General features: G+C 37.2%; 4 protein-coding genes across 5 annotated transcripts in view; 2 read left to right on the top strand and 2 right to left on the bottom strand.

Annotated features, from left to right (window-relative positions):
* The window catches only part of LOC123705519 (thyrotroph embryonic factor), a 136,356-nt gene extending 127,663 nt beyond the window's left edge, over positions 1-8,693 (bottom strand). The window contains exon 1 of one of the 2 annotated variants that reach the window (XM_045654322.1): positions 8,471-8,693. In XM_045654322.1, coding sequence (XP_045510278.1) covers positions 8,471-8,570 — 100 coding nt within the window. In that variant the 5' untranslated portion in view covers positions 8,571-8,693. The remainder of the gene's footprint in view (positions 1-8,470) is intronic. The other variant, XM_045654331.1, reaches the window with a different exon arrangement.
* Positions 8,689-15,844, bottom strand: LOC123705584. Its single transcript, XM_045654439.1, has 5 exons — positions 15,519-15,844; positions 14,754-15,440; positions 13,936-14,559; positions 11,352-11,569; positions 8,689-8,829 (listed from the first exon to the last, which is right to left on the bottom strand). The coding sequence occupies exons 1-5, from the start codon at positions 15,721-15,723 to the stop codon at positions 8,689-8,691; spliced, it is 1,875 nt and encodes a 624-aa protein (XP_045510395.1). The 5' UTR covers positions 15,724-15,844.
* A 542-nt stretch (positions 15,845-16,386) lies between these two features.
* Positions 16,387-17,232, top strand: LOC123705410 (OCIA domain-containing protein 1-like). Its single transcript, XM_045654157.1, has 3 exons — positions 16,387-16,600; positions 16,682-16,808; positions 16,973-17,232. Exons 1-3 carry the CDS (start codon positions 16,493-16,495, stop codon positions 17,170-17,172), a joined length of 435 nt encoding a protein of 144 aa, XP_045510113.1. The 5' UTR covers positions 16,387-16,492; the 3' UTR covers positions 17,173-17,232.
* A 265-nt stretch (positions 17,233-17,497) lies between these two features.
* On the top strand, positions 17,498-21,563 carry LOC123705408 (OCIA domain-containing protein 1-like). The gene is made up of 6 exons (XM_045654156.1): positions 17,498-17,651; positions 17,724-17,850; positions 17,977-18,151; positions 18,484-18,632; positions 20,565-20,676; positions 21,340-21,563. The coding sequence occupies exons 1-6, from the start codon at positions 17,577-17,579 to the stop codon at positions 21,425-21,427; spliced, it is 726 nt and encodes a 241-aa protein (XP_045510112.1). The 5' UTR covers positions 17,498-17,576; the 3' UTR covers positions 21,428-21,563.
* Positions 21,564-25,982: the final 4,419 nt, after the last annotated feature.

The following is a 25,982-nucleotide window of genomic DNA, read 5'->3' as shown; positions in this document are numbered from 1 at the left end:
ATTCCGTAACGAAAAAACCTCACGCTCCCCACTCCGACGGGCGGAGGTGTGGCTTGAAGGCATAGCATGCAATAGCTTTACCGCGGCAATCCCCGAGTGCAACACGTTGTTTTTTTTAAGCTAAAGATACGTCTACACTCTACAGAATATACGGTTCGATGAAAAAAATTGTAGATATTTTTACTTAAAGCTAAAGATTATCCTGTGGATATAAATAAGCAGTTGGTACGCTATAGAAAATAGCTCGATACAGAAAATGTAAGCTGAATTGTTGGAATTCTCTCGGAGCCTCAAAGCTGCGCGATTTTCCGACAATCTTCCAACACGTACAAAAGGAGTTTCACAAAACTTATTGTGCACTTTTTACGGAGACTACAATATTGCTTACTAGTATTTTTCCAGACAGACTCAACTTGGGAAATATATTAATAAATTCTTAAAATCACGAGAAGTATACTCTGTCCATTATATTATTTGCTTTTTGACAGCTTCACGCCTATGTAGGATTGTATTGTCTATGTTAAAATGTCATACAAATAATTAATATTGTACTTCATGGACAGGCCCCGCCCACTTAGTGATGTCTACACAGAATTATTCAATGATGGGTCGATAGATTATAATAATCGATAGAAATACTCTGTAAAATATATCCGATACAGAAAAACTCTTCTATTATGTTATATAATTTAAACATAAAGACAACCAAATTGTAAGTTACAAACCAATAAATAATTAAATATTAGTTTAGTTTAGTTTTAACATTAAATGCAATTTCATAGATATGTGGTCTTATTATTACATATCTTATTAGTATGTTTACGTTGTAATTATTATTTACGTACCTGATTCGATTTATGATAATATTTTGAATTTATAATTGAAATGGTATCACATCAATCATACAATCGATAAACTTTTAGCATAACTTCTGGTATCACCCGTTGAGCTGTCAAAAAGCAATTCTTATAGGTAGTGGACAGACTATAAAGAGGCGTATTTCCTAAAGGCTAAAGTCATTTAAACAAATATTATAATATCGTAGGTAACTAATGTAATTCTCTAGAGTTGTCGAGTCACTTTACATCTTGAATTAGGTTAAAAATAAAGTCGTGAAAATGTGAAACATTTACAAACCGTTTTTGTTGGACTAAAATTAGACGCCATCACGGGATCTACTGGAACAGTGGAGAGGTAAAGCGAAATAGTTTGACATTAAATAGTCGAAAAAACAATAATTTATATTCATTCTTACTAAATTTAATAGAAATAATAAACTTCGAGATAATAAATAGAAACCGGCCGAATGTTTTGATCACGCGCACGCACACATGCGCACACGCGCTAACAAAAAATCATCGATGACGTCGGCACTTCGGAGCGAGCACACATAGAAACAACCACGATACCTACTCGTCTTTACAACTATATTTTGTTTACCGCACAGCGCACAGCTCGCTCGCTTACTGACCTATTCATTGAGTTTCGTAATAATTATTAATTGTTGTTACATCACTTTTTATCGCGTTCTTTATCCGCTCAAGAATTTGTCACTCGACTAGATTTCAGACACTCTTTTGATAAATGATAATAACTGCAGATTGCAACTGCATAGAGCACCATTTCTGAGTTCAGCGCGATGCTCGCCATTATTCATTAAAGCCTATAAAACAGTCGAAAGCGGTCATTTAAACTAGCCTGTGAGCTAAATTAACAAAATACTTTGTCACGCTAACCTTCTAATGTGCTTCTAACACATGTATTTATTCAGTTATATATGTCATGTCACGACGTTCGGACGTCCCTCAAATAGAACGAACAAAAAGAAGACGACACAAATAACGCAGCAACTGTTCTGTAGCTGACCCACTTGGGTAAGAAAATGACGTCACTAATGAGGGTGCTCGCTAAACAGCGGTTTGCAAAGTGTAGGCTTCGCACCACACTCCACAGATGATACGCACTCTACGCTGACCTCGACAGTCTGTAAGTGAAGCATTCTCATTCTGTTTGCATCAAAATATTGACGATATAAACGTATTTTTTTTTGCTTTTATCTTCCTTTCTGACTATATTCTAATAATTAAAATACAACTTAGTTTTAACTTGTTCGAAATACAGTTAAAATTAAGGGCTGATTTTTCAATCCTTGGTTAAATCTTATCCGTTCAATAAAGTATTACACAATAATATAGAGATGTCACCTAAAAACTGTCAAAAAGTGGGCAAGTAACACATTACGATATTCGATGAACAAGTTTTAGCTAAGGATTGAAAAATCGGCCCTAAATGAAATAAGGCATAATTTCATAATTTTACGTTGCGGTACTAGGTGACATATTTTTCGTTCGGTATAATAATAAAATTTCCACTGCCCGTTGAAAGGTGTCGCGGTCGGCGTGATAGTCCTCGAGGCAAACAGTACGCAATTCAGTCGGAATCCCGCACCGATACGGTTTCACAGGATTTTATCATTATTACTATTGTTAAAGAAAATCCAGAATATATTAAAGAGGACGGGTACTCGGGTCCTGTTCAAATAAAGTTGTCAGTGGCAGTCGCGCTGCTTGTCGGCCCAGCGCAGCTGCCCGCAGCCGACAGGGCGCCACTCGTCACGAGGGCACATCCCGGGGCGCCACTGTCTAGTTTTATTTGAATGCTACATAGTACATACGTAATTAAATCGGTCGTATCGAAAATCACAATCCAGTGAAAATGTGAGCTCCTTATGCTTCAAGTAAACCCAATAAAAGTAAACGATTTGACAGCGCATCGCAGTATCACTTATCAGTTTAACAAGCCCGATAAACATCTTATCTGACTTGATTTATTCTGAAATCAAAACTAAACTCGTGGAAAAAATCATTTTTACCGGAACCTGAAGCTCTGCCAACACCGAAGAATAAATAAGAAAAGCAACTTTATTTTCAGGAAGTATTCAAGATTATATTATTATCTGCAGAGTTTCGACACAACTGAATCTGTAAATATTAGGTCAAAGCAACGCAAAAAGCTGACAATTTTAAAGAACGTTCAATGTTTGACTGAGCATTTGAGCAATGCGGCTCTGATTCACGTTTGCATAATTGATGGGAATTAAAGAAGATCTTTCTATTAAATTAATTGCAGTGGGCAGTGGCGGAAAACGTATCACACTTAAGGTTTTAAATCTTTCAAAAAGTATGGAGACGGCGATCACGCGTGGACAATAGCGCGGGTCACGAGCGAGAGGAAGCGGTCAAAAAGTTTATTCAGCTAAATCAATACCGAGGCCAGCCGGTTGGAGCCGGAGGGTGCAAGTGGAAGTGTCGCCACCGACGACTGTTATTGGAGCATTCACATTATCTACTTACTATTCTGGAATTAACCGGATCGCAAAAAATTGCAGTGACTCGGTGGTACTTTCTGATCTAGTCTTGATTGTTTGGAAATGGTAATTTACGCAGTAAATTTTTGAGTAGTAATAATATAAGTTTTGTTCTTTGGCTCTTTTATGTATATCTATAATTCCTCCGGAAATCGTAGTACTACAGAGAACATACATGATACAATGGTGCATTTAAATAATAATTAATACATTATTTTTAATTAGCGACAAAGATCAACGTTTAAAGGTCAATCATAGCTCTTATCTCGACCTACTAAAGCGTTGCGACATCGGTCGTAATTGTCCGATCCAGCGTTACAATACTAGCTAAAGCGATTAATTAGTAGCATCTTTCGGCCTTAAGCCTCGTTCTCGTAAACAAATCGTGCGAAAACAAGCACTTGACAAAGTTACAATTAAATTCAAATCCGCTACTGCGGAATATCGCAAAAACAACCGGCTCTTGCTAAATTGCATTAACTCCCCTTCACTGAAAACATTTTATTATCTTGCGGAATTCCTGGAGCGCCGTGCGCCGTGTAATAACGCATCATTCCGAATGAGAATTAACCAATACATTGATTCAGGCAGCTGACCGTGCATCTTGCCTTTAGATACAATGCAGTGTCGTCACATTTTAAGCTATTGCATAGCTTCTATCGCGTGCCTTGAGCGCTGGGACCAAATAATCGAGAAATTCTGTACGAAAAAACGTCACGCTCCCCACTCCGACGTGCTCGGAGGTGTGGCTTGAAGGCATGCTATGCAATAGCTTTACCGCGGCAGTCCCCGAGTGCCACACGTTTTTTTTTTATAATATAAACAATGTCTCTTCATAAGTTAATTCTAAAACTCTTTTTAATCATAGCAAAACATCTTTAATCTGTAAAAAGTATGTAAACATTGTACACACCTATGTATAACAAATAACACTTTTCATTATCTTTTCCATTTACTCATTGTGCCAATTCTGATGATAATAGATCGTCGTGACGATATCAACTTTGGCATTTAAATTAATTAGCAAATGTTAGAAGCGTGTCATTAAAAGAATGGATGGTTTGAACTGACATTTGATTTTAAATTGAGCGTCGTGGATTGCGTGACGCATGCGAGTCTGGCGACGCCGAGAGCAGCTCGCGCCAGCCGCCCGCCCGCTGTGAATGGATGCGCTCGCGCCGCACATTGCCTCGTCCCACGCACTCGCACCACGCACTCGCCCCGCGCACTCGCCTCGCGCACTCGCACCGAGTACCAGCTGCGCCCACCGCCGACCCGCAGCGATAGTTAATTGTGTAATGTGTATCCTATCTAGCAATAGATGCATCATCATCATCATTTTCAGCCCTCAATGTTCCCACTGCTGGGACGTCAGCCTCCCATAAGGGATCAGGCCGTTTTTGATGCATCATTAGAAGAAAATCTGATGATGCTTGTTTAGTTATTTATAAGTTAAAGGTAATGTCGGAAATCCGCATTGAAACGCGCTATAAAATCTTAGAAGTGACATAACATCTTAAAACTTAAAAGTAATATATAAAATGTTTTTAATGGAAGATGAAATCATTGAAGTGAAAATACTTAAGCGCATTGAGACTTGAGAGTAAAATTCAAGGTCGCGTCATGGCAATATCATCACGTCATGGAGTAAGGCGACGATTTTAGTACCTATCTTTGAATCTTGCCAAAGTTTCACTTCTGACACGTGCGCTCGTCACACATGCTCGTTTTTATTTTTATCAAAACTGATCCTGATATTATAACATTAATTAAAAAACACTATAACAGTAGTCTCTCGCCTTCACTAGCACATTATAAATTAGGTATTACTATCCAGACTGGATTTGGAGACTTTATGCCTAACAAGAATAGTAAAATGTTCGAAAGGGTTGGTTTAAAAAAGTTGACAGAGACCAACAACTTTGAGGAAATTGTTATAAAACCGATAACCTTGACCCACACAATAATTTTAGCCTTACTGAGCGTTAAAGGTTGACTTACAAAATTTATCTCTAATGCGAACTCAATATGAATAAATATTTTTATAAGAAAATACAATTTTTTTTTTTACTTTTTTACTATTTTTAATAGTAAAAGTTATTGCAAAGCATCTAACGAGAAATATTGAATTGCTATTGAAATTGTTTATTTGAAATGTTGTTACATTAACACTATAATATTATAATAAATTACATGTATGTCTTATAAGCTGAATAAATTCGTGTATACGCCATTGTAACAGTGATATTAAATTAGTGTGAACACAGGCTCCTGAAAAACAGTTTACAACTATATTAGGGGCCTGGGTCATTAAATTTTTGTAACTTAAAATGGTGCAAATAAATGATTTATTTATTTATTGCATAGCTTCTATCGCAGGCCTTGAGCGCGGGGACTGAATCGAGAAATTCCGTCACGAAAAAACCTCACGCTCCCCACTCCGACGGGCTCGGAGATGTGGCTTGAATACTTTAACGCGGGAGTCCCCGAGTGACACACGTCTTTTTTTTTACCTGCTTAACGACTTTTACCTTATAAATATTTGATGCAATTTTGTTCTTGGCAAGTGCTTCAAGTTACCTATGGGATATATATATATAGTTAGCGGAATAGGCAATAGGGGCGTATTCCGCCTTCATGGAGGTGAAAGATGGAAAAGGGATTGCTGGCCAGTTAGCGAGGACGGTGGATATATGTCAGGCACCGCGTTCGATTTCGCTCTCTTGTTTTTCGACACCCGAATCGGATAGACGTCACCATTTTTCGCTTATGATAATTGTTAACATTTTAATATTAAAAATTGTGATTATTCTTTGAAAGTATTTTCTTTAAAATAAATAGCCGTCTAAAAGGCTAATTATATATAAATAATTACAAATAATGTCGGCAAGGAAAGTTTTTATAAAAGCGATACCGGATTGCGTGTCATACGTCCGATTAAAAAAAAAGCGACTCTCATTTTTCTTTTAGGTTTTTTCGATGCGAAACGGACGTGGGCGAGCTTTTGAAAATTAGAGTAGCGCTAGAAATGGAATATTGTGCCGGAGGTCTTTAAAAGAGAGCCAATTTGTCCGTTCAGGCCCGTTGCATTCACGCTAATAGGTATCCACTTACTTACCTACTCACTCGGAGGATTTATTATATAACTGCAGAAACTTATGACATTTCATTTACGGATGTAGTAAGATGTTTTTCACCTATTCTTCCTTTCGCATTGTTTTCATTCGATTGATTTTATAATTTCACTAGATTTTCTCTGGCGGCTCTGCCCGCGTAGTCAAAGGAAATTCGCATGAGTACCTAGGTACCTATAAGACGATGCATCGCGGAAAAATTCACAATCTCTAGTCTCCTAAATATCTACCAATACTGAATACATCATCAATCATAACTTAGAATCGCTCCGCTGTGACGTGAAACAAAGCCAAAAACAAACTTTCGCATTTATAATAGTAGTAAGGATAGTCTACACAATTATTAACTTTATTAAAGAGAAAGGTCACATATTATGTAAATAATATGTACCTGCATCATACTTCAGCGACAAAATATAATATGAATGCGTAGAATATCGCGCTGTCCGGCCGCGTAAGACATGTTTTATTGTTATTACAAAAAAGTCAATCATAAAGTATCCAAGGAGATGTCTGCTCGTAAACCGAGAGATAAGCTGATAATGAGCCTGAGCGCGCAGGCCGACAGCCGACAGGCCGCGTGCTTGCCGAAATATCTTCGTTCTAAATTTATAATAACCGCGCTCTACTAATATATCATTCATTTTCTTATTGTTCTCTTAACAATTCGTTACAATCTATATAAATACTATATAATATTTATAAACTTTCTTTCTTTTTATATAAACTTTCACAAGGACTTAGATAATTATTAAACTTAAGATCGACTTTTGTAAGTCGTTAAACAAAAATCAGATCTGCGATCTTTATTACATAGTTTGACATAATCATATTAAACTTAGTGGATATTTTATAAAATGGTGACGAAAACATGTAAACATTATAAAGTTTACTTTAGCATTTCTGTTAGCGTTGTGATTTCAACACGAATAACGCACATAGATATTTTTATATCGCAACGATAAGATAGTTATATTTATAAAAATATTTTATACGTTCAGTAAATCTATCAGATTTAACGCCGTTTGGTTTAAGGGTTTTATCGCGGCGATTTAATTACTGATATCGGAATTACAAATGCAGGAATCACATGACGGGAGAAGTGTGTGACTGTAGTCTGTAGACTGTAGCGTGTAGCGTGGAGCGTGTAGCGTGCAGCGTGGAGTCTGTGGTGGAGTGCGGATGCGGCCGCGAGCATGTGATAATATTATTTCTTAGAGTATTCTGAGACTCCACGGAGCGCTCCAGTCACATGACTAACGCTTTGGCAGAAAACGTTCTGTTACTATCTACGTGTTCCACTGAGACGCGATAATAACAAACACTAATCTATATTTAATTCGGGAACAACTAGTTTTTGACGGAAATCGAATTTTACGTACTTTAAAAGTGTTTTTGAGGAACACGTCGATTTCGATCTTGACGAAGTTTCTTATATTAGAGTCCGACAAAAAGTTCGAGAACATATTAATATGCATACCTACCTAATGCGTAGTTATTCTTAAATACGGAAGATTCGGCGCTAGCAAAAAATGTTTGGAAAAGTTCTAATCTGAGTCTTAAGGTCACGGGGTATCGATCGGCGACAGCTGAGCACCGATACCACGGCGCCGACTCCAGCCGGCGCTGCACCACTCGGCCACCACGCAGCTCGGCGCCGCACCACGCAGCACCTAGCAGAACCACCGGCCCCGCGCTGATCCAGCCAGATAACTCTTCGCTTCGTCCGCATTACGGCGGAGCTACTACGTATACTTAGGTGTTTAAAATTCAGTGTGGGGAAGTAGGGACGGGTCGATCGAAGTCGTAGCAAATCCAATGCGGCAAAACGAGTGCGCGTCGTGAGGGCTCATTGTCTCCGCGCGGAAGACGCGGCGACCCAGTGGCCGGCGGCGGCTCGGCCGCGGCGGCTCCGGGATCGATGGCTGGCCGAGTCATCCGCAAACTTTGTAAACTTCGGGGTACTCACCGTTTCCGTTTATTAAAGGGTAGTCGTCGTCGTGGCGGCCGATGTACGTCTTGAGCGGGGTGTCCGTTAGGGAAGGCGACGACCGGTCCCTGTCACTCATACTAGTCACTTAACTACGACTCGATCAACGACAACACGCACGGGGAGCGCCGGCCCCGTACAGTCCACGAGCGACCTACGGCCCGCGGCACGCGCGGCGAATAAATACTCTATACAGCTCAGCACTCGGCCGTGCTGTACCGCGCACGCCCTCCCTCCGCCGGCCTCCGACCTCCGTCCTCAGCCCGCGTGCCGATTTGCGACCGCCGCCCTCTAGCGGCCCAATGACGAACTTGCGCTTCCACTCTAGATAGCGCTGACTTCAATAATTAAACACCAATAAAAAATCTCCATTAATATTTTGTTTACATCTGTATCTATTAATGATATAGTTATAACATTTGAACATGGAACAGGTTATAATAATATTCAAAAATGAAATATGGCACAGTTAACGTTGTGTCTAGTAAACTTTTGTATACTTAATATTTTAGACATTATGTTTCATTAGTACGCACACCATTGACTCGTCCACTTGATCTCAGCGCTGCGCTCTACAATGTAGAGTTCGCTATTTCCTTGAGAAGGATCAACATTACTATTTATAGTGATAAATATGTATTGGTACGGAAATACTCCATGTGAAAGTTTGTCTGATACTCCGTTAGTTTAAGACCCCCACAACCTGAGTATTTATTGTAAGTACATCTAAGTAAAGTATACCTACCGCATCTTATTGTGATTAGGTACTATAATTCTATGAATAAGATAAGAAAATAGATAAAATTTTCAACATCTTAGAAATATTTTATTGATAAAAGATAGCTGTCGTGACCAATTCAAACGGGAATTTTTTTTTATCTAATTCGTGTAAAAAGCTCACATTCAACTTGTGATCTTCCTGAAACACCTACGGGTAGTATCAATAGCATATTTCAGATTTAGTACCAGAGCTGCACCGACATATTTTCACTGCAGGTTTTATCTATACTTACCTACTTAATATAATAAAATCGTATCGGCCGGCGGAAAGGTAGTTGAACCATAAGCTCAAAGTTACTTCTGAACCTGAGCTGTTGGTGGTCCAGGTGGAAACAAGAGTTAAGACTTAAGACACGTGCTTTTATTCGGGAAAGTTCTTGCGGAAAGTGCAAGGAATAAATAAGTACATGTCGCAAGTAACTAACCAACTAACCCAGATGGGGTTCACAAAATAGGTACCAATGGTCAATATAATATTATGGTTCTGTGTATGTCTCTACTGTATTATATAAATGTAATTGAGATTATTTGCCTAAGTAGTAACTACCAACTACTGCACAGTGGAAAATAGGGGCCATAATGAACATAATACGATGATGATGGTCATAATATAACACATTAGTTCTATTAGATTTGCTCCAAGCTACTGATTTGCCCGCTTCCGCAAAATAATGATGTACCATGTGTCCTGTGATGCTTCATGCTTGGTTATGTGTATGAAACTGATTGACATTAACTCATTAATGAGTTAACAGACAAATATATTTGTCAAGCGCTGCGACTACCCACTTGACCGAGTTTTATTGAATGATGCAAATGTTGAATATGTTCATAGAGCTGATGACTGAATCTATACTAATAGTATAAAGCTGAAGAGTTTGTTTGTTTGATTGTTTGTTTGTTTGTTTGTTCGCTAATCTCGGGAACTACTGGTCCGATTTGAAAAATTCTTTAGGTGTTAGATAATAGATAGCCCATTTATCGAGGAAGGTTATACCGTTATAGGCTATAATAATACCGTGATAAATAGGGTGAAACCGCGAGGAACAGCTAGTACACTATAAACTGTGAACTGTAATAACATAGCCCAGAGGTACCTAGCGGAAATCAAGTACTTACTGCTATATATTATTTAGTGGAGTTAAATGTTTATTTTTATCATATTGTAAAGAACAAAATTTTCACAAACATAATTAATTAAAAAGTTTGGAAAATCCAAAAGTGCACGCCTCATAATCTCATCCTTTACAATAAAATTGATTATTTATAAAGGTGTATATATTATAAGTATGTAGATACACTTGTTCTCATGTGCCAATGCTCTTGTACTGTCTCAAAACAGTTGGAAAACTAAAGAAAGCGGTACCGTAATAATTGAGCTATTTTTCTTGTGGCCCCACCTAGATGTGAAACTGCGCAGGTTTAAGGGACTGACTACCAACTTATTTTTTTAAACCTTGGCTTATAGTATAAAGAATCAAGTTTATAATGGTGAATTTTGAGTACACTATAAATATTAAAAAAAAAAAGTCGATATTTTTTTTGTTTATTTAATAACAATTAAACCACATCGAATCAGACCCTGAAAAATGAAAGGGTTCTATTCCTGAGCATACTCAAGCGTAAGAGAAAAAAAAAGACTCGATTAGTAAAGTATTTCGGTCGCTATCGTGTTAACAAGAAAATCCTCCGCACATACAGACACACGGACGTCCAAGACAGAACTTTTTTAAACTGTTTTTTAACTAGTTTAAATAACAAAAATGACATCAAAAATATCATGAATGTTAAAAATAGTGTTTTTTCTTAATATGTGTGTGTATGTATGAAAGTGGGTACACGCTGTACATATTCTTGTTGTTACAAGTGCAATGTATGATACATAAAGACATTTTAAGTTTGAAAAATCAGATGTTTTGCGCGAAGTGACAGTAGTACCCACCTCAACGCTTCGCTTATGAGGCGTGCAATATTCACGAAAAAAAATCAGTGTAGGTACTAGGTAGGTATACCGTAGAGGAACAAAAATAAATAATGAAGTATAATATTGTAAATAGTGTATTAAAGCTAAAAAAGGAACAAGCATAGAAATATTGGTCATTCGTATCGTCCTGTTGCTGAGGACAAATGTGTTCCAGGAGCGTTGCAGCCCCTGCTCGATGGCGAAGGGCGGGAAGGTGGGCAGGGGGTGTGCGGTGGGTGCGGGAGACGGCGGTGCCTCCTTGCGCTGGCGCCGCGCCAGTGCTGCGTCCAGCTGCCGCGCCGCCGCGCTGCTCGTGCCCGCTGTCGTTTCAGGCGCTGCAAAAGTGGGTACACGCTGTACATATTCTGTAACGCACAGTCGTTACCTACTATGACCGAACCGAAATAGAATTATATTAATAAAGTAGATAAATACATACAGAATGATTCGCTCGTGTAAATAGTCATAGTCATAATAAATAATTATATTGCACGTTACCTTTGAGGAAAATCTTACCTAACCATTAACTATGTCTATTATGTCTCGGATTGGGGCGAACTTAATCTTGTCGAGTTCAATCCCCTAAAGACACAGCTTTGCGCGTTCACCGCTAAAAAGACCCCATTTGTCGTAAAACCTCGGTTTAAGAGTACTCCCCTTAGTATATCGCAGAAAATCGTAATCCTCGGAGTTCTATAACTCTATAACTCATCCTACATTTTCTTCAATACTAACTAGTATACACGTAGAGTTAGGGCGTGTAGTGTTAGAAGCTTGGCTCTACATGAGATCTGATAACTTTTTGACAGTGCGAGTCATATGGGCTCGTCTTGGCTACATTTTACATGAAAATGTTTGTTTTGTTTTTGGTGAAAATTTTGTTTTTGGTGGGATTTCATCATAGACGCCCATTTTATAGCCCACTCTCTTGTTAAGGACATTTTTATTTATTTTTAGCTACTGTGTGGACGTAAGAGGCAGGAGACGTTCGCAACACTATTCATTCATATTTATATGATCTGATCTGAAGTATAAGTCTCAAAATTTAGTCTTATGTCGATTAAATTTTTATTTTTTTTAACAAGAAGTACCTATACAATATACATATTATATATATCTAGGGGAACCAAGTTTTAGATTATTAGATTAGACCTCTAGCGTCATCAAAATTTAATTTAAAATTACAGGTCTCATACAAACTCCCATCCCCTAGTTTAAGGGGTTGGGGGATGAAAGTTACAAGTTTTATAATTTTTTTGTTGTTTGTGTGCTAATACTAGCTTACATACAAAATTTCAGCTTTCTAGGACATTAGGAAATACCTAATAATTTTGATGATCATCAGTGAGTCAGTGACGAAATTAGCGTTTTTTAGATATAAATAAAATCTGAAGTATAAAAGCTAATGTAATTAAAACTTAATATGTTCAATAAGTCCGCTATTGACAATATATCCCGAAAATTTTGTTGATCTAGCATATAAATCCAAACCCAAGTTATGAGGGTTCAAAAAAACGTTGAAGCGCTTCGAGAAAAGGTAGGTAGTGCCCGTGCGCTTCGCTTTCGCTTGGCTCGTCTTGGCGGGGGCACTACCGTGCCCCCAGATACATAATATATTGACCGATTAAGAAGAGCTGGAACGTAAACACATTTACACATTGCACATGTGTAGTGTCTGTGAAGACGCGCGCGGCGTGTCGTCATACTGCATACACATCATGAAAAGTCTGCCCATCTCTCTCGCGCGCAGAATAGCTTACGAGAGTGAAGGGGACAATTATTATTGTTTTTATTTTGCAATTGTTTATAAATAAAGGGTTATGTAATTTAAACAAAGACGTTTGGTATACTACTAACTATATTCGACGAGATAACTAGGTACTTCGCGGCACGCGGATTAGAATTTTTTTTTTAAGATATTGCATAGCTTCTATCGCGGGCCTTGAGCGCGGGGACTGAATCGAGAAATTCCGTAACGAAAAAACCTCACGCTCCCCACTCCGACGGGCGGAGGTATGGCTTGAAGGCATAGCATGCAATAGCTTTTTCTTTACCTAGATTAAAATATGTAACAATTTTAATAAGTTTTGTAAACTAAATGTAAACGCAGTAAGTTAAAATTTTCATACACAGCTGAACAATACAGCTTTTATTGTAATCTAGCCTTATCTCTTACGTGCTAGGGTTTCCCTTATTAGGTATTGGCAGTGAGCGCATGTGTTATTTGTATTGTTCATATCGTTATTTTGAATATGACATGAAAAATTATTATTAGATAATTGAATGATTATCAATACTATAATACAATAAAATTGATTAGGTATGAGAATAAATAATTAAGTTCATCGATTGAGTTACTTTTAAATTGTAATTTTACATAATATAAGTTATGAGAGCTTTCATATTATCTACAACGCACCCATTTTACAATTCAAGTCTAGGTACACTAGAAACGCATTTATTTTTGAACATACTGTATAGTAAAATTGCATAAGTGTGAGTACTGTGAACATGCCAGCCTTCCCTAATCGACAAGTAGCTGCGCGTGATTTTTTTCTAAATGTTGAGTACGTATTTTGTACTTTATTACATAAAATAAACATATATATATTTTTTTTTATTGCACAAGATGATAAAAAATTGACATCGCAAAATGTTGTAATAATAGGATATCACTGTAGATTAAATAATAGATCACAACTTCGTATTACTAAGTACGCTAAGCCTATTTTACGAGATAAGTCGGACGGTATATCGGCAGCTCTATTCAGCAGCGAGACGTCGATATATTCGCACACCGTGTCATCCCAGTTGTCAGTTAAGTCGTGGATGCTCTTAGCGCTGGACAGCAGCTTGTGGCGCATGAGTCGTTTGGCCCGCGCCACGCGCTCGGGCGAGTCGTCCGAGAGCTCGCGCGCGCGCAGCCGCTGCACCAGCGACCCCGGCGGCTCCACCATCACGACGGTCTGCATGCGCTCCGTCACTTGCATTAATACTGGGGGCTTCGTCGTGACCGACCCGCTCTTTAGACTCTCCTTTCTCTGAACCTTCTTGAGAATGGACAGTCTAGACTTTTCGGCTAAAGACAATTCTGAGCTATTCGATGACACAACCTTCGGCTTTAGAGTTGTCGTTGTAGTCGTTCGAGAGGGCTTAATGGTAGCTTTAGATGTAACTTTGGTCTCCGTGGTCGGCTTTGTCGTTGTTACTTTTGTAGATGTGGTAGAAGACACCTCCGCTTCATATTTATTTCCATCATCCGGGATGTTGGCTCGCCGGAACCACTCCTCTTGCAGCGGAGTCGATTGCGTCGTAGAGTACCTCGCTGAGCACACATACAAGCACAACGTTAACATTTTCACTCACTTCAAACACGCAAATAAATAAACTCTTGTAATATGGACATATATAACTTCAGTCACCAAAAACAAAACAGTAATCTTTAAGATATAGGTAAAACGGGTGGGAAAATAAAAAATCACTAGAAACAAATAATATTAGTAGTTAAGCATAAAATACCTTTTGTGCGACGCAAAAGCAGTGGCAATTTGTTTTTAATGTTCAGAACCCGCTTCATGTCGTAATATTCATCATAATCAGCATAGCTCTTATCAGGCCTTCTGCCGACCAGCTCGGTTGTGAAGTCGGGCTCGGGCCGGGTAACTCGAACGCGCTCGGGGTCCATCATGCGCCGCTGTCCGGTGATCTGCGCCACTTCCTCTTCGCCGCTATCGTCCGTCTCGAACACCTTCTCGGCGGTCATAATGCCGTCTTCGATGTCATCGATGCGCGGATAAGCTTTATCACGAGTTTTGCGTCTGTTTGGCCTTTTCTGTCCTCTGGCGTAAACGACATTTTTGGCATTTCTCTCGAAGTTTTTATTATGAATTATTCTGTCGTTACTAACATGGACTAAATTTTCACGCGATGGATTGTTCGAATCATCGTACCTTCTGCGTTCGCGCTCATTGAATGTTCCATCCTCAATGTCAACTTTTTTTCTTTTGAAACTATACCTATTTCTGGAATGTATACGGTTGGACTTTATTTTCTGGCCCCTATCTCTCTCCTCTGTACTGGACAACTTATCTACCTCTTGACTATACTCATGATCTAAATCTATAGGTTTATTTCTTCTCTTTTTAGTTTTAGGCCATGCGTCATTTTCCTCTACTACTGTTTCTGGAGCTTTATAGTGTGTCGCTGCTGAAAATAATTTTGGCGGTTAGAACATCCAAAATTGTACATAAAACTACAGTAATAAACTTAGGTTCAATTTAGTACCATCAGGATCCTCTTCATATTTATAATCTGAAGCCACATGGGCATCTGGAGATCTCTCGGGATAATCCTCGCTTCGCACTGTGTCCCGGCTCTCATAATCCATGTGGTACTGAGGCATGCGCGCTCCTGCGTAGTCTCCGTAGCTGGTCGCCGTGGCCAACGTGGCCACCGCGCAGGCTATGGCCAGCACCAGCGCCCGCGCCATGTCCGCCAGCAGCGACGACAGCGAGGCCGCAAATTGAATGCGCTCTCTATGACGGCGAAACGCCGCTCGTGCTATGTAAAATATGTGACATAATTATTAAGTTTGTAACTAAAAATTTGACATTGAAGGCTAATTGGATTCATTTACGTTTTTATTGACACTTTCCTTTTAAATGTCAATTTGAATTTCACATTCATGCTATGCTTAGCATTCATGATATTAAATTATTATTCAATCTAAAGTATTTTGATTTATTCAATACTAGCTTTTGGGGCTTTTGCTCGAGTTCTAATCGTAAATCTAAAAAAATCTTGAATCCAGCTGAAGATTAACAAAATAAAATAGTATACCTAACTACATAGTTACAAAATAAATACACTTGATTAGGGTTCAATTAAATCTAAAGAGTATTATTATTTACATAATATAACTACAACCCGGTAGGTACATAATGCATTTAGATCAAACGAATATAGAGCTAGAACCACAGCTAGAACGAGGGCAACAGACCAAAAAAGCAATTTAGCTGTTTATGAGGATATCCCGTTTTATAATATAGTATAATATTGAATGATTCTGTGTATAAAATTTTAAAGAAAGCGGTTTTATATTCAGCCTGATAACTATTTTTTTTATTTTAACATTAAGTAACTATTTGGTTAATCTATGGATTTTGAATGTCACTAAAGCCTTCTAACAAAATGTTTAATGTAAATATTTCTATGTAGACAATTACCAAATTAAGATGAAATAGCACATAATCTTCGTTATGAGTGGGGCCAATAAAAATGAAAAAAAGGAGGAGGACTGTAGTTGCTATGCGGAGTCTCGAAAAAAGAAGACTTGTCCTCCTGTGCGCAATGTGACACATCCATTGGTAATTATGCGGATACATATAATTTTTAGATTTTTAGCTTCAGCAAATTTAATTTTTATAAAACATAAATAAATATTTCAGCGGTACTATGAGTTTTCACAAGACGAGATAAAAGCGCTGGAAGAATGTGACAAAGAGAGCTTTTATCAACGTTGCTTGCCGTTTAGCACGCTCTTTGCTACTCTCACGTACGCTGCTATCAAATATGGTAAATTTTTCATTAATATAATATTTTTAAATTGGTAGGGACGCCACGAAAACTTCATAGAAGTAAGATATGTAAATATTTCCCATGAAATCATTGAATTTTTATATTTTTTTTTCGTTGACGTTCCTTCCATTACCTTACTTCTGTGAATGTTTTCTTTTTAGGGTTCATGAGCCGCAATCCACACTTTGGCGCAGTGCCTAAGGTTGTCGTTGCTGCAATCGTGGGTCACTGTTATGGTCGCCTTTCTTACATTCCGGACTGTGAAGTCAAACTGAGAAAGTTGCCTGCGAACAGTCATCTCGGAAACGTTATGCGAAAATATTATTTGGAAAATAATCCTCCCCCAGATCCTAAAAAATAGCGATGATGAGATAAAATTCGATCTAAATAATTTTGATTTATTTAATAACATAATGAACTCTTTTTTATTAATATATTCTGGGTTATGAATACTTTTCATAATATAGCTTTTGCAATTTATTTAAATTTTAAATTCCTTGTTACAAGCTTGTTACTAAGCTGTTGTAACCTACCTATACGAAATTGAATGAAAATTATAGTATTCGTATAATCTGTAGTAAATAAAGTTTGACACAATACAATGTGTCACTGTCAGGAATCAAAAGTCAACTGTCAAAACTAAAATTATTTCAATCAAAGTCGATATAGGTAAATCATTTTATCTGTCGAGGTTTTAGATTATTTGGAAATTTGGTACATACTACCCTTTCTTTATATTTGACTGTTCGTAATAAGTCTATTCTAATGAATGAGCCACGTTTATATGGCTACGATGGCGGTGGCCAGGCGCCACCAACGCCGGCCGGGTCTTCAGCCGCGGTAAGGTTATGTTCCATAGATGTAATACATAATGAAATTTGCTAGCGATGGTATAATCATGTAGATTTTTAGGCGCCGTATAAATTTTCGCCTGATGAATTGCGAGTCCTGAAGGAGTGCAACAACGAAAGTTTCTTTCAACGGTCACTACCATTAGGTACTTTACTCGGTTTGGGTGCTTTCTTCGGCGTTCAAAATGGTGAGTACTCCCCAAAATGTTCCTATAAGGAACCGTTTTTTTTCTGATGGCCACTCTTATAAGATATTGACCAATACAATTCATACTTTAGATTAGTTGTGGTTTTAAAAGTATTTTGGCTTACAGGTCACTTTAAGCCAAACCCGCGGTTTGGTGCATTCCCGAAAGTGACTCTGGCAGTGATTATGGGCTACTTTTTGGGCAAGTTGTCATATCAGCAAGCATGCGCTGAGAAACTCATGGCTCTTCCAGGCAGTTACATCGGTCAACTCCTCCGTGAAAGGAAAGAAGGCAAATTTGAGTAAGACAAATCCAATGTATCTTTAAACACAAACAAAGCTTTTTTCTGTTTTACTGTATTTAAATAAATTCTGCGATATGTTTTGCATCTCTAAACTGGTAGCTAAATGCTTTAGTGTACATTAAAATTGTGATGCAGCAAATGAAACTAACAATTGTGTTTTACATATATTATATAATACATATTGTAGCGAATTCCTGAAATTGTGTCTCCGTTGAATTTTGTTTATAAATGCAACGCTAAATTATGATTTAACACTACCAGATTGATAGTTGTATATAGTAGTAATCTGTAGCAAGGAGGCAGTGTAAAATACAAATGTATTTGTGTAGCGGCTTGTCGCGGCCGCAGGCGCCGACCACGATGTTCGGCGCGTCGCCAGGCGATATCTACTCGGATGCTGGTCCTGGCAGCTCCCTTGACCTGGACACTGACCGCCCACTCTTCACCGAAGATGTCTTTATGCCCAACTCTGATCTCAGTATGTTTTGTTTATATTCTTACATAACATTTTGTTTTGGGTATAGACTATGCTTTAGGACTATGGATTAAGTTTCAAATCTTTTATGAAAATGAAAATGAAATAATAAACAAGTGATAACTGCGTCAAAAACAACCGACTTCAAACTTGCACTTACAACATTTACAAATACAGACAAAAATGCTCATAAAATAAAAACTACTGGACCTATCCGAATAAAATTTTTATGGGACCAATTTGACACCATCCCGCATCGAACAAAAAAAGAATCACGTAAATTGGTTCATAAACCTCGAAGTAATCGGTGTACATACATAAAAAAAAAACATAGCGGACGAATTGATAACCTCCTGCTTTTTTTTTTGAAGTCGATTAATGAAAAATTTCTTGATTAGTTTCCAAAAATGTTATACATAATATACTTAGTAACATATTATGCTGCATTGAACCCCACACTAGGATCCCCTGTGTTGTGCGGCTCAATCTCTTTCATCGTATTACATAAAAAATATTTCAAACTTAACTTGCCATTTTAAGTAATAAGTGTGTGTATATATGCGTACACACACTTCCGTCCTTTTACCTATATTGAGACTAAGCAAGTTGTGGTGGAGCCTGTTGGCAACGGATTGCATTCCAGTTTCTGCAGCGCTATACACTTCCCTCCAAGACCTGCCGTGGAAAATAACAGCGGTATCGTCTGCGTAAGCAAAAATCTTAGCCTGGTTGAGTTTGAGTGAACAGAGTCCATTTACTTAGAGAAGAAAGAGCGTAGGACTTAAGACACTGCCCTGGGGAACTCCGTATCTTATTGCAGCGGAAGAGCTATGGTATTCACCCAGGCAAATTCTTTGTTCTCGGTTGGATAGTTATGACGTGAACCAGGGGAGTGCAGTACGCCTGATGCCAAACAACTCCAACTTTCGCAGCAGGATGGGTCTAGACACCGTGTCAAAAGCTTTGGCATGATCAAGGAAGACATTTCCCATTGCCCACACATTTCTCCCCGCTGTCGAGTCTCATAGTTATGAAATCCACCAGATTTGTGACGGCGTCCTCCGTTGACTTGCCATTACGAAATCCGTACTGATCAATACAATGATCATCTTTTATCAACACAGGTTATTAAGTAGTTTTTTTTGTCATCTATTTGTTGATTTTTAATAATAAACTTGAGTCTATATCCAGTTAATTTACACTAATTATTTCTTTTTTGCATTGTCTTCGCTTGTTATTTGAGGTAAAGGTGCTCAGGTTACAGTACAGTACAGTTACAGTAGAATCCTTTTATTATGACTCCGGTTATATTGACCAACCGCTTATTATGACGCATTACACAGCAAAGTTTGGTTTTCATATAAAATTATTAATAAAAGTCGGATTAAATGACTTTGTTTATAGTGACATATATATTGACCAATTTTTAATGAATTGTTCCGGTTATACTGACCAAAATGAATTCTAAAACTTTCAACACTAATTTCTGTTTGGGAATTGGGATATCCGACAACACTTTTTTTTTGTTTGTTTGAGTCTCAATGTTCATTTTGTTTCTCTTTATTAAATAATAACAAAAACAGGAGATTGTTTATTTTCTACAAAATGCTTTGTATGACGTCCATTTATTATGACATGTTTGAAATTCCCCTTCAATGTCATTATAAACGGATTTCACTGTATTTTATTAGTTTAGTAGTGGTCATGACAAAAATACATTTTATATTTGATTCAGGTATTGTACTGTACTATGTGGCGTTCAGATATTTATTCTAATATTGTTTGAAGAAGGTATTAGGTAAAAGCATGTTTATGCATTATGTTATCTAGAAGAAGTTGTAAGAGGCCTTTGTGTCACACTCAACTTGCCAACAATCATACTTTAGAAATCTAAGTTACAACATGCTATAATAAGAACATGGGGTGTATGGTCAGGTGTGAAGCCGTCGGATCAGCAGGAGTCCGCGCCGCGCTCGGCGCTGTCGTACGACGAGCTGCGGCGCCGCAACCGCGGACAGTACAACGATACGCGCCAGGAGCCCTACAAGTGAGCCACCGTCCATTCTAGTAGTTATATGAAGTTATTAAAATTAAAATTAAAAAATGAAGTTACTTAAAAATCTCGTGCTGTGGTGTCTGAAGTTTAACTCTTCCGTAATGGCATGACCGATTCCCATGAAATATTGTATGCACATTTGGTAGATAAGAATGGGATAACATCTCTTTTTTGACGTGACAACGTCTTATAATTCGATAGAGCCGGCTGCACGCACGAAAAAACATGACTCATGCGGCGTTACCTCGCTCTGAGGCGTTCCATGGCATAGGCTTGAAATGCGAGCGAGAGCGCGGAACGAGCGACAAAGAAGCGCAATCGGCCTTAAGACGTTGTCACGTTCAACTATCGTCAGTAAACCGACTTTACAGACAACCAATTATTTTTTTTATACCTCTAAAGTCTTAAGTGATAAGAGTAAGCCAGATAGTACTCTAAACTTCTTGGATATATTATGGAGTTAATTAAACTAGTACTGACCAATGAACATAAATTATTTGATGTTTCATTTCTATACGATTTCTTTTCCTAGTGGATAATTATTCCTTATCCAGCTCCTAAGTTAAACTTATTATTATAAGCCATAGCCATTTATTATAATAAGCCATAGCCATGAGTTTTCGATATAATAACATAATAATACATAAATGTCAGGCTAGAGCCGAGCACGGCGCCGGTGGTGACGCGCGCTCCCCCCGCGCCCTCCGCCCCGACCAACAAGTACGGGGACGCCATGGAGTGACGTCACACCGCACACGCCCGCACACTCGCGCTCCTCTTAGATGCTTAAGAACAATACTACCCGCAATATTACCGCAATTATTTTGAATTCGTTTTATTGTTGAAATAAAGTATTTTACTAGTTTGTAGTAATTTTATTTTTTGTTTGTTTTATTTTCGTTTAACCTCATCATAGATGTTTGGAATGAAGCTTAGCTTAAAGTAAGTAAGAGACTGCTAATTGTTCACAAAAATAAATAGACGTAACAAAGTGCAATCGCATAGGACTGAAAATTGATACGAAAATTCAGAACACATGTGATATAATTATTGTAAAAAGCTCTCATCGATGCGACCTTTGAAGAATAATTTATACCAGATTCATACCTATACGTGCCTATACTCAGTACTCACACTGTTTTTTTAGCCAAATGGCAAGTTTTTTTTAGTAAAACATGTCCAAACATCTATAAAAATTGTCTGTAAGCAAAGCGAAATTCAAATCTTGTGTGCATAGTTTTTCTTCTGAACATGATACTTTTTTCATCATAATAATCCATACTAATATTATAAATGCTAAAGTAACTCTGTCTGTCTGTTACTCAATCACGCCTAAACTACTGAACCATTTTTCATGAAATTTGGTATGGAGATATTTTGATACCCGAGTACCACGGGCGAAGCCGGGGCGGACCTCTAGTATTCAATATGTGAAAGTAACAAAAATAACTTTTGTCTCTTGTTTACGCAGCCACCACTGTTACGATTTAAATGACATTTGGCACAGATGCTTTGAGACATGAGAAAGGACATAGGATAGTTTTTATCCCGAATATCCCACGGGAATGAGAACAGGTATTCAGTTCCTATTCGGCCGATGAAGCAGACCGAAAGCTACAATTGTACTGTATAAAATACATTGATTTTTATTTCTCTGAACTATCCTGAAAATAAGTAAAAAAGGAAAGAAATGCTCCATAATCAATTAAAAAATATATTTTTATTAAAATATGTTGTTTGTAGCAGTAGATGTAGTGTGCACTGTGAGTGTGCAGGTACTGGTAAGGTCCACATTTGATCATCTGTTTCCATTAGGTTGCAAATAAAATATAGTCAAGGTTATTTCTTATAAAAACTATTAAAAACTAGCGGTCCGCCCCGGCTTCGCCCGTGGTACATATTAACGTTTTCTCTACATAAGAACCATCCTCGTACTTCAAGGAATATAATAAAAAAAGAATTATCGAAATCGGTTCAGCCGTTCTCGAGTTATGGAATTACAACGAAAAGTGGCATTGATTTTTATATATTAGATAAGCACATTTTATAAAATCCAAAATGTAATTTGCCAGTGAAAAAAATCGAACTTTGATCGAATTGACAGCTAGGATACCTACTATCTTCTGCCTTGAGCACATTGTAAGGAGCAATTTCTTATTAGGTAATAGTTACATAATGCATGTAGTTACTCAAGAACGGCTGAACAGATTTTAATGACATCTGATTTGTTAGGAAGTGTCCATATGGATTTGGATAATAAACTTAAAAAATATGAAAAAAAAAATTACGTAGGTACCTAACGATGTCGATTATATAAAAAAATTGCAATGCACTTACAACTTAGGCAAATCGCACAACATTAATTGCGTTGTAGAACAAAAGTAAAGATTTTGCACTGCTGCTGATAATAATAATAAAAAATCAGCACGTTTTAGATTATCTGTATTTATCTTAAATAATTGTAGTTTGACTTAATTGAACTAAGTACTTATAATGTAAATTGTTCATATTTCAGAAACTGTCGCAAGGGCAAGTTAAAAATAATTCGCATGAAAGGCAAATAAAACAATTTTTCCGGGAAACATATTTTATTCAATTAAACAACAATACAGCATTCCAGTAACACTGGAACTATCATTTAAAACCATCTGCCGAAAAATGTCATATTTTATTACTAAATTGTGATACCTATATTACTAGTTATATACATTTAATTTTTATATCGTAACTATGATTTTAACCTACACTTAAGAACAAGAAGTACCTACTTAATTCTACTAATTTTTCTTAAAAATAATAGCTCCAGTGTGACATCGGCCCAGACACGGGCACAGACTGCGACTACAAAATATAATAAATGTACAAAACGACGGGACTGCCCGCCAACAAATGATTTTACAACACAACAAATATTCTAGGAGGTAGCAACGTTGACAAGTGAGCATTTTAGTATAGTTGGTTCTTTGATATGCTGTTCCTCTTGCTATTTCGGTTACAGTCCGGGTTGTTTGGCTGGCCGCAGTGGTTGCGTTTATTAGTGCGCATCTTATCTGCACAGGAAAATATCCTTAATTTAAAGTCATTTTTTAACGCGTAATTTTTAATCGTTTGCCTTTAGATAGATCCATTAGACATACATTTTTTATTGCAAGACGTTTTGTTCGTTGTTAAATAGGTGCCAGACGCAATTTTTATTTCAAAATAATTAAAATATCATCGAAATAAGTGAAATTCCATCAACATGAGTCCCAGTGAAGGATAAGTATTCACTGTGTTACTTATACTTATAATATTCATTTTACTATTTACCGTTTTTTTGCAACAATCTACCATATCGCCTCGTTTTTCCCAACGAACCTCAAATAGGACGTTAATGTAAACTTGATAAAAACCAAATATCATCAAGAAATTAAAGACTTTTTAACGGATTTTAAACGCGATTTATTCATTGTATTATTTTCTCAAGTCTGAAATTTCAAAATGTTTTTTTTAGTAAAAATTACTCGCGTAAAATCAAACACTAGAAAATACAAATATCATCAAATTCATATTTATACCCAAAAGTGTAATAAATATGAAACCATCTATTAAAAATATTAGTTTACTAATTATTCAATATAAGTATTAAAAAAGGATAATATAATATAAATAATAAAGTTATTACTTACCTTTTAAGCGGAATCATGTTGATGTAATTTCACTTATTTCGATGACATTTTAGTTATTTTGAAATAAAAATTGCGTATGGCACCTATTTTACAACGAAAAAAACGTCTTGCAATAAAAAATTATATCTGATGGATCTATCTAAAGGCAAACGATTAAAAATTACGCGTTAAAAAATGACTTTAAATTAAGGATATTTTCCTGTGCAGATAAGATGCGCACTAATAAACGCAACCACTGCGGCCAGCCAGACAGCCCGGACTGTAACCGAAATAGCAAGAGAAACAGTATATCAAAAACCCAACTATACTAAAATGACTTTTTTTTAAACGTTGCTAGCTCCCGTACTAAAATTGCACCTTAAGATTCAACATCTAATATCAAAATATTCCATATAATGATATTTCAAAATTTTGAAATCAAGTAAAAATACTGTGTTATAACTAGAAATTAACTATTAAGTTACAGTACGCAGCAGCGGGACGTCCTCAAGTCATACATTATGGTAGCAAAGTTCAAATGTTTAAAAACAATCATCAGATAGATAATAACGCGGGGAACTTGGCCCACATCTCCACAGAGATAACGACCTCGGCCTCGAAAAGACTTATTTTGATATATAAACAATATGAATAGAGATAAACACAAATTGCAGTTTTTTCTACCGAATTTGTGAAGTTTCATGAATCCGACACTCCAAATAGATAATTTAGTAGATTTTAACTAAACGATCGTGGAGACAAATTATTTTCGGACGTCCCCTGCATTCCCACATAGACAATTTAAAATTAACTAACAATAATATTATTAATAAATTAAGATATGGCCATTGAATTTCACTAAACACGACACAAAGTTCTGGTAAATAAACATGGCCGAAGGGTTACATAGCATTAGGGCCTACACACACACGCATGGCATAAGGATGCGGTAACTGTCGACTGTGCGCGTGTGAAGACGACATTATTCAAAAACCAGGCGCTGAAAACTAATTTCCTTAAAAAAATTAGACTTAGAATAAAACAGACTTCCGAGGAGCAAAATCATATTGTGATGTTTTAAATTAATGTACTTTGCAACTGTTCAGTGAAAGACTGGCTTTAAAACAGCATGGCTTAGATTTGCAGAAAAATAAAGGATATTTAAACTATAATACAGGTTAAGGTTATTTTGAGGAGTCCAACACTGATTGACTAAACGTTTATTACATCATAAGAAAAGGGTAATGGTAGATTATTCGTTCGCAGAGTCCCCACAAACATCCCTAACGCTATCGCAACTAAAAAGCAATATAAATAAAATCACAGCTCAAAGTCGTATCCTAACGAGTAGTAACTATGACCCGCGCCAATAAAGTAGCGAATCAAAGAGCGTGCGCGTTATTAGTTAAGTCTCGCTTACTCATTGGTTTTCTATCTCGCTCGCACCACGTTCGTTTCTTTATTGGCGCGAGCTAACTCCACATAGACCTCGTCCGTAAACTCCCGTTACTAAAATGTTTGTACTAAATGTAACTCATATCTATTTGGTACCGGTTTTAGCGGGTACTGTGATTGAGTTTAAGGTGGGCCTCTTATAACCCAATTTGGAAAATCTCTAACCACCCACAAATGATTTATTATGGGCATTAT

The sequence above is a fragment of the Colias croceus genome, chromosome Z (assembly GCF_905220415.1).
Source record: "Colias croceus chromosome Z, ilColCroc2.1".
In the NCBI taxonomy this organism is placed as follows: domain Eukaryota; kingdom Metazoa; phylum Arthropoda; class Insecta; order Lepidoptera; family Pieridae; genus Colias; species Colias croceus.
The sequence above is the reverse complement of the archived record's forward strand: the minus strand, read 5'-3'. Positions and strand labels throughout refer to the sequence as shown.

What these genes read in the sequence shown, in the direction of transcription:
- LOC123705408 (XM_045654156.1), top strand. Translation starts at nt 17,577, where the DNA reads ATGAATGAGCCACGTTTATATGGCTACGATGGCGGTGGCCAGGCGCCA. An exon ending in TTTCTTCGGCGTTCAAAATG is followed by an intron (nt 17,851 to 17,976) that starts GTGAGTACTCCC and finishes TTTGGCTTACAG; the next exon opens with GTCACTTTAAGCCAAACCCG. An exon ending in TATGCCCAACTCTGATCTCA is followed by an intron (nt 18,633 to 20,564) that starts GTATGTTTTGTT and finishes GTGTATGGTCAG; the next exon opens with GTGTGAAGCCGTCGGATCAG.
- LOC123705584 (XM_045654439.1), bottom strand. Translation starts at nt 15,723, where the DNA reads ATGGCGCGGGCGCTGGTGCTGGCCATAGCCTGCGCGGTGGCCACGTTG. An exon ending in ATATGAAGAGGATCCTGATG is followed by an intron (nt 15,441 to 15,518) that starts GTACTAAATTGA and finishes AATTATTTTCAG; the next exon opens with CAGCGACACACTATAAAGCT. An exon ending in AGCGTACTTAGTAATACGAA is followed by an intron (nt 11,570 to 13,935) that starts GTTGTGATCTAT and finishes CCACTTTTGCAG; the next exon opens with CGCCTGAAACGACAGCGGGC.
- LOC123705410 (XM_045654157.1), top strand. Translation starts at nt 16,493, where the DNA reads ATGAGTGGGGCCAATAAAAATGAAAAAAAGGAGGAGGACTGTAGTTGC. An exon ending in GCAATGTGACACATCCATTG is followed by an intron (nt 16,601 to 16,681) that starts GTAATTATGCGG and finishes TAAATATTTCAG; the next exon opens with CGGTACTATGAGTTTTCACA. An exon ending in GTACGCTGCTATCAAATATG is followed by an intron (nt 16,809 to 16,972) that starts GTAAATTTTTCA and finishes TTTTCTTTTTAG; the next exon opens with GGTTCATGAGCCGCAATCCA.